Below are 8,681 nucleotides of genomic sequence, written 5' to 3' on the forward strand. Positions count from 1 at the left end.
TGTCATCAGATATTCTGTTACAACCTAATACCAAACCTGAATACTTTTAGTTGCTTTCTAATAATTATTTCATATTTAATTGTCTATTTAATATTTGACCTGCAGGGGATAGTGGTGCATCAGCATTGATAAATTTAACGTGCCTCAGATAATTAAATGAGACTGTAACACGGTGATGCTTATAGAAATAAATAGAGAAGAGAGAGGGACATCTGTGTTGTCATGCACATGGTAAGCATGCAAATCATGCAAAAGACACAGCTGAATTCTCACCCTGTCAGCATCAAGTTCATAAGATACAACTTTTAGTTCATCGACCTTCGTCAGGCATTAAATTCACACTACAACCACTGCCAGAAATCAAAAGTGGAGCCACATCACAGACACCTGAAACAATTACAAAACAATTCATGGATAATAACACTCTTAAAATGAAACAGACATATGTCAACAAACGATGGTATGGGAGGGGGAATAAGTCTAAATCCTTCCTACAAAAGTTTAATTTTTGAAAAACATGACCTACTTTAAACTTTTCAATTCAAAGGAAAAACAATTCCGTCCGGGAAACAGTTTCTTATTTAAGATTTATTTCAAAAAGGCGTCTGCACAATAATAACAGAAGATGAAGAATGATGGACAGGAATGAATCTAAGAGGTAAAACACAGTTTATTTCTATTCCAATGTTTGATTAAATTCCAAAATCTCAGAGTTGGTGAATCTTCTTTCATGTTTAACAGCTGCTGCTGAAGTCTCAGAGGAAATGTTTCTCCCTTCACAGGAGTGGAGTCTCAAAACGGAGCCACACATCAATTATTCCGGCAGATTAAAGACGAAGAAATAGAGTTCACAGTGACGCTGGAGGCCGCTCCCTCCAACTGTGAAACAACTTAATAATGAAACAGAGGGAACTGCCAACTGTCAAATCCCTTCATCTACTGCTGCTGCTGCTGCTCGAGTAAATAAAGAGGAAGAAAAGAGTGGATGTAGAAACATGTCTCAGACTAAAGAAAGTCTATTGTAAGATCATTTACAATCTCCCTCTGACGTCAAGTTCTGTCATGTTTGCTGCACTTGCTTTAAAAGGGATGTCGACTGCGTCAGACACGCGAGTGAGAATCACACTGGAGAGAAGTGCAGTGAGTGTGGTAAGGTGTTCCTGCACTGAGACTGCCTGGTGCAAGTGTCCTTTCTGTGCCTACATGTGTCTTCATGAGAGAATCCATACAGAAGAGAAACCGCCAATGTCTGAGACATCACAGAGCTGAAGTAGGAAACAGCTGAAGTCTGATGTGCACAAGTCAACACAGTGAGAGATCATGTCTTCAGCTCTGGGTGGTCTTGATACATGGTGGATGAAATGTTACCAGACACCCCCATTTTTCTGCTCAAGCCCAGAAATAATGTACCCCCAAATAAAAAGGTTACTGCTCTTCAACCTTGTTGATACAGCTCTTCGTGAAAAAATGAGGATGAAAAATTGTGACTTAAAAAGTAACTAATCATGAAATGTAAAGGAGTAAATGTGATGGAGTAGAAGCTGCTGCATAAAATGGAAATGCTCCAGTATTTGTCCTCTTAGAGAGTAGTTCTCTCTGCCACCAGAGGGAGGCGGGAGTGAAACCTGAAGGAGGCAACTGCTGCAAAACCTGAGCGACGAAGGAGAGAGAGAAGGGAAGCCAGGGTGGGAGCGGAGCCGGAAGACCAACAGTAGCAGATACACAGTGCTCAGTCAGATGAGGGGATTAGCGGGACCATGCCGTACACCTGCGCTGTGAAGACGTGCGACAACAAAGCGAAGTCCGGCACCAGTTTGTCGTTTCACCGCCTCCCAGTGAGGGAACCCGAGCGGCTCAAGCTGTGGCTGCTCGCCCTGAACATCGACACGAATACTCCGCAGGATGAGCTCAAGAAATACATCGTGTGCTCGGAGCATTTTGTTCCGGGGGACTACACCACTCACGGGCAGCCGATGGCCGGTGCGATGCACCGTTTTCTGACGCCGACGGCGGTTCCGACTGTTGGCGTTTCCTCCTGCACACCGGAACAAAGTGGGACGGAGGTGGTGAGTGTTGTTATTACTTTCATGCTTTTATTTTGTAGGAGACCTCATATGTTAGGGCCTATTATAAAGATTACGTTATAAAAACAGCAACAAGTGAAACATAATCAATTATCCAGTCTTGTCTTCAGTTACAAAAATATGTTCATAACAACCTGAAACACATTGATCAGCTTGAAGACACAGGTAGCTGAGAGTCTTTCACCCACCCCTCAGCTCAGAGCGCAGGTCAAATCATCTGCTCTCTAATTTCAGCCAAAATCAAGATGAACAGTTGTAATAGTAGTTGGGCAAATAACTTAGGAAGTCATTTGAAGTGAAAAGAAGTAAATATAACCCCTGCAGCAAACAGATATTAAAAAGGAACCTTTCTTTAACTGTTAAAGCACTGTTACTTTTTATCTAATCATCTTGAAATTAGAAAAACATTAAACTGTAATTGTGGAAACACACAGTCTAAAACCCAAAGATATTCTGATTACAATGATTCAAGATGAGGAAACTAAATAATCAGTGAAAAGAGGCTGGTTTCTACAACAGGACAATGATCCAGAGAAAACCTCACACTCCCCTGAGGTGAAATGTGGTTTTTAAAATGTTTTTCTAGCTCATAAAATAAAAAGTAACAGTGCATTAGTTTTTAATGTGTTTGCTGCAGGGCTTATTTGGTTATTGTCCAGACTTTTGCGCTCAATTGACAAACGCTAGCTAAAACTAATGCAATAAATCCTAATGCAAAACATAGAGAGATGTTGATTCAACTTGATGAACTGGCAGCTGTGTATGTTAGAGCTGAAATGAGCCCTAAACTAATAGTGATCATGGATGAAAGCCCCTTTTCATTAACTGTTTATATTGTCTTGCTTACACCAAAAATACACACTGACAGGAAGTTATTTTCAACAGGATGCAGTAAACAACAGGACCAAGCATGCATCAATGGATTCCCCTGAAGGTAAGACATGAAAGATGGGGGCTGATCTCCAGAGAGATGGAGAAAGTAATAATTTTGGTATTTGGCATTTTTGCCTTCATTGCACAGTTGAACTTACATCTGTTTCTGATGTGTTTTAACAAAAAAAAGTTTCATTAACTGACTAAAAGTTCTTAAAGTACGTCTACTCCTTCTCCCTCATTTAAAACATCAGGAAATATGAATATGCAAATATCTTTAGTTTCAGAATTTCAGTTATGGATGCAAATTGTCTCCTACTTACTTACTATAAAGATGGTTTTCAGTGTATGTGCACTCGAGGTTTCAGGTTTCCTCTCTGTCCTCTAGACACCAAGCTGGTCTCTGGAGAACTGCCTCCCTCCCTGCAGCAGTGTGACATCAAGGTAGAGCAGGACCCCATCCTGGAGGAAACAGAGACCAACCCACAGATTAAAGAGGAGCAGGTGGATCAGTGCATCAGTCCAGACATGGAGGCTTCCAACAATGCTGAAGTCAGACATGCTGAAACAGAATCCACCATTAAATGTGAGCCCTTCTCATCTTCCACTGCTGTGGCTGAGGGTCGGAACAACAGCACAGACAACCAATGGAATGAAAGTGACGGCTCCTCGTCGCCTCAGAGTCACAGCATCGAAGTCTTGGTGGAGTTGGAACAGCCTCAGAGGGAGGAGAAGTCCTGCCACATGTGTGGTAAAAGTTTTAAGAAGGACTCCTACCTGATCAGACATGTAAACAGGAGTCACAAAGGGCGCAAAGCCTTTAAATGCCAGGAGTGCAACAAGGAGTTTGACCAACGCTACCAGCTAGTTATGCATATTAGAACTCACACAGGGGAAAAACCCTTTATCTGTGATTACTGTGGCAAAGCTTTTGGTCAGAACTCGAGTCGTCTTGCTCACATGAGGGTGCACACGGGGGAAAAGCCATATTCTTGTGCAAAGTGCGGAAAAAGTTTTGCCACAAGCAATCATTTCAAATTTTGCAAAATGCAAAACGATTGCAAAACTGCAGCAGAGAAGGAGAAGGAAGAGGAGAAAGCCTTTAAATGCTTTGAATGCAACAAGGAGTTTGATAAGAACCACCAGCTCTCTCGGCACATGAGAGTGCACTCGGGGGAAAGACCCTTCAGTTGTGATTTCTGTGGCAAAACATTCACTCAGAACTCCAATCGCACCGTTCACATGAGGCAGCACACTGGAGAAAAGCCGTACTTCTGTAACAAATGCGGCAAGAGGTTTGCAAGTAGCCACCACCTCAAACTGTGCACAGGGACGCCACGCAAAGGCTCTAAGAAGCTGTTTCGCTGCACAACGTGTGGCAGGACCTTCCACACAGCCTCCAACCTGAAGGTGCATACAGAGGTTCACAGGTCATGGCAGCAGCACATCAGTAAGAAACTGCAAGGACGAGAGATGGAGGAGAAAAAACTTTAATCTGTCTGAGAGAATGAGATACTATTTTTTTTAATTAGGATTTGATTGATTCATGTGTAGTAAATAATTTTTTCTCAGATGACCTGCACTCCCCCGTCCACGCTGCATGTCTGTTATATCCTCACAGTCATTTCCTTTAGAGGAAAGAGGGATCATGAGGGGAATCTGATGCATATTTCCACACAAAAATCAAAGTGATTATCAGCATCCTTCAGATCTGTTTCTTTTCATGCAGCTTGACATGATAGATACTTTACTGTCAGAGTCACGTTTGCAATAAAATTACACCACGTACAGTACGTAATCTCACAGTATGGGTTCCAAACATTAAAAGATAGGGTCACAACTCTGGGCATCCCTTTAATTAAAGAGTAATTTTGGCCCAGCCATCCGAGGAGGGGGAGAGGTGTGTCTCTGAAACATTTCTAACCTTTTGATTTTTGTTTTCGTTGTTTTCTTCTTTAGAGAATTTTGTCCGGGTCAGAAACTGTTGCTGATGTGGCTCTGGAAAGAAGCCATTGAGACAACATGTGTTGTACAAACAGCCAGGTCATGATTTCCTATAACAGTCTACCTGATCTTCACACAGTGAAACCAAGCAGTGACTGACTGGGCAGCTCACACAGGTGCCTTGAGTTTCCTTTGTTCTGTGTCCTGAGCTCGTTCTGTTTGTCCTTCAGTTGGGAGTCAGTAATTTATTTCATTATATTTTCACAAGTCATGTTTACTTTGTTGTTCTTCTCGGTTTGTTCTCACATGATTATAGATTGAAAGTCAGAATTTAATGAAGTACTTTTTTGATTTACAATTGTTTGTTGCTTTATTAAAGATGATGGGATAATTTGCTTTCTTTTATTTGTAGAAATGTAACCTCACTCACACCTGACTGCCCGCAGAAGATTAAAAACTTTCAAATTAAACCTTCTGACTGTTTCTCCTGCTTTGCTCTTATTCATTAAGTCAGGTCCAGTGTGATCCTACAACAAGTTTTCAAGTTTACACAATTGTTTGAATAAAGTCCTCTATAGGCTTCTATAATGACTTTAACATCTATAATTGTAGGCTGTTATTTCTCTGCCCCAGATGCTTTGAGGATGAAACACTATATTATAATCATTGTGCATTTAAAGCAGAACCAAACCTTTTGTAAGATTTCACATTTTTTATTCCCGTGCACCAGAAAAGTTTGATCAATATTTGTGAACATGCAGCTCTGTTCTGGAGTGAGAACCTTAAAATGTGCAGTATCACCCCAGATTACTGTATAACGATGAATATGGATCTGATGCTGCGGGGGCAGAAAATGTTTGTGTCATTTCTTACACCAGCACCTGTTGGAGGGTAGACACGACACAGCTACTGTAGATTCAGTTGTTACTGAGGTGAATTATTTCCCTCAGTGGCTCAATGGAATTTCAGCTACATGAATTCAGTAGTTTGACTGATGAAAGAAAGAATTTGACCTTTTCAGACTTTGACATTTGTGAGTCTGTTCTTCCAGAGTTAGTTTTTCTCCTGCATTAGTTCATCATTTGCAGTCAATAGGTCTGAATGTGGAGGGTTCAGTTAAAGAGTAATGCAGCTCCTGTATTCCACATTTCCACATTATGACATTTAATTGATATTTTAATGGAATACACATCCACTGATGCTTAAAGTCAGTGCCCCTCGTATCGATGATGGAGTCGCTCCATCTGAGGATTTTCTGATCTCCAGCTTTGGGACGGGGTGACGCATGTTTTCAAATACAGACATAATGTCTCTGGACACAGCGTATGTGAGTAAGAGTTTTATTTAATCAAAATTGCTTTCAAATGAATAAACTGTATATTTATGGACGTTGTGTGAAGTTATTAATAACCTCATGCACAGCTACTTTAGCACTGCACTTTATGGATTTTATGGGGCATGCAGGGCTGAACTGGAGCGGAGTCCACCTACCTGCGTTTAGGCATCATCCTCCCTGGAACTGTGTTCAGTCAGTGGATTTTGTCAGTATTGAAATATTTGCATCCTCTCCTCTGCATCATGCTGGTCTCAAAATCAACTAAAAAATATCAAACTATTCAAGTGTTTGATGTTGATTGAATGTTACATATTTATTTAGTTTAACCTGTGTTTCTGTTTTTTAACTCGGTCAATCTATTTTCTGAAGGTGGAGCAAACCAAATATTTCAAGTTGTCCTACATTTAAAAAAAAGTTTATTGCTTTATTGGCTTAATGTAAATAATTCAATTCAGTTTCAGCTGCATGCAAACCATCTGTTAAGGTTATAGCAAACTAGTTATTCAGTTCTCACAAATTAAAAAAACACTTGTCTGTATTTGAAATGTAAAGCAAATCAAATTACCTTAAATACATTTTGAACAATTACTACTCATAACATTACATAAATATAAATATTCATATTTACTGTCTCATGAATTGATAACATTGAACACCTGGACAAATCATGAACACATTTCAGCATTTCTTTGTGTTTTTTTTTTACTTGAGCCACAAATGTTAAAGTAAACCAGTAGCAGTGATTTCAGTCTGTTCACAGGACTGAAGTTTAACAACAGGTTTCAATGATTCTTCACACTTGCAGTTAAACGATATCTCATGTCTCAAAAACCATCCATCCAGTCAATTCTGTCATTGGACACCTGCACTGAAGATTAGAATCATTTAGTCATGAACCATGTGCACAGTAAAAAACTGTCAGTCCACCAGGGGGGGCCCCTGTCCTACCCCTGTCCAGTCAGCTGCCTCCATCTGTGGAGGATGACGCTGTGAAGTCTCTGTCCATCAGATCTGAGGAGGCAACCTGGCAGAACAAGCAGCACAGAGTCATCCAACATGTTTGTCCACCCACTCCCACTCCCACCTCACTGAACTCACCGAGCAGCTACACTTTCCTTCACGTCTCAGTCAACCAGACGAGCTTGTCAGGATCTGATCCACAGAGGGAAACTAACGCTGCCACAGATCTTTAGTTACTGAATAACATGGCAGGTTGTGTCACAGGGATGCAAGTTACACAGATTTTTAATATTTACATCTGTTACATGAATGTAATCTAATGTCATTAAAAAAATCTAATAGCATATAAAGTTCACAATGAACAAACTACTGTGTAACTTAGAAAATAAAAAAGAAATCCCACTGCTTCCAGTCTTGATGTGTTAATTGGTGCCACTCTTGTCAAAAGGAACTAATTTAGTGACTCTGTGTTAAGATTATCCTGTTTTAAATTCTATCATAAAATCTAATTAAATATATAAAACAGCAAAAGCAATCACATACACCAGCGACACCAGAAGAGATAAACACATTCCACACAGAGTAGAATAACACACTGCTTAACAAACACATCACAAACCTCTACATTAGTACCACAGACTTACACCTAGATTTGTTGGAGGAAATAATTGTTGTTCCTCAGGCCAGACTAATACAGAGTTTTTCCCTGTTGTTCCACATCTGGAAACATTGCATCACTGCTAAAACCCCGGATAAGAGACCCAGCCGGCACAGCTGCATTAAGCCAGAGCCAGAGTCATGCATACACAGAGTTAAGTCAACCAAAACTGGAATCAGAGGACGAACAAGGAACAAGAAGTCAGTTTAGGGCTCTATATCTATATATATCTATATCTATATCTATATAGATATAGATATATATATAACTACCCATCCTAAGATGATGCTACTCTTTCTTTCTACATAATTTTATTAATGGAAAATCCTTATTATTTTATGTTTGTCACATAATTATTGCTCAGAAAAGGTACTGTTACTCCATAAAAAGGCTGCAACCAACAATTATTTTTATTATCAATATTATCATTTTCTTTAATAATTACTTTAATTTAACTTGTATTTGAATTTATTAATGACTCAAACAGTTAATCAATTATCAAAATTGGGAACAGATTTTATTTTTCGCCCCCTGGGGCCCATTAGGAGGTTAATAACTTTATGAATAACTGTTAGCTGGGGGCCAGTTTGTATTAAATCCTTACAGCAGATGACACTGCTGCTTAACAGTGATGCACATTTATGTAAACAATTCCACACACACTACAGTTAGTTAACTCTAGTTGACAAGTTACTAGTCTGCCAACTTTATAGGTTTGGTTAACCTTTTAAAATATTGTAAAAGAAAATGGCTACATGTATCAGATCGGATTAATACTTTATAAATACATAGTTTATGGTCTCATGTATGAAATGTCCCCCTCTCA

At 39.7% G+C, this 8,681-nt stretch overlaps 1 protein-coding gene across 1 annotated transcript; it reads left to right on the plus strand.

Annotated features, from left to right (window-relative positions):
• Positions 1-1,664: 1,664 nt before the first annotated feature.
• LOC139622516 (zinc finger protein 260-like) lies at positions 1,665-5,371 on the plus strand. Its single transcript, XM_071479863.1, has 3 exons — positions 1,665-2,066; positions 2,970-3,018; positions 3,346-5,371. Exons 1-3 carry the CDS (start codon positions 1,758-1,760, stop codon positions 4,449-4,451), a joined length of 1,464 nt encoding a protein of 487 aa, XP_071335964.1. The 5' UTR covers positions 1,665-1,757; the 3' UTR covers positions 4,452-5,371.
• Positions 5,372-8,681: the final 3,310 nt, after the last annotated feature.

This window comes from Trachinotus anak, unplaced genomic scaffold (genome assembly GCF_046630095.1).
Source record: "Trachinotus anak isolate AG129_WGS33_773 ecotype Australia unplaced genomic scaffold, CSIRO_AGI_Tana_v1 ptg000007l, whole genome shotgun sequence".
Taxonomy (NCBI): Eukaryota; Metazoa; Chordata; class Actinopteri; order Carangiformes; family Carangidae; genus Trachinotus; species Trachinotus anak.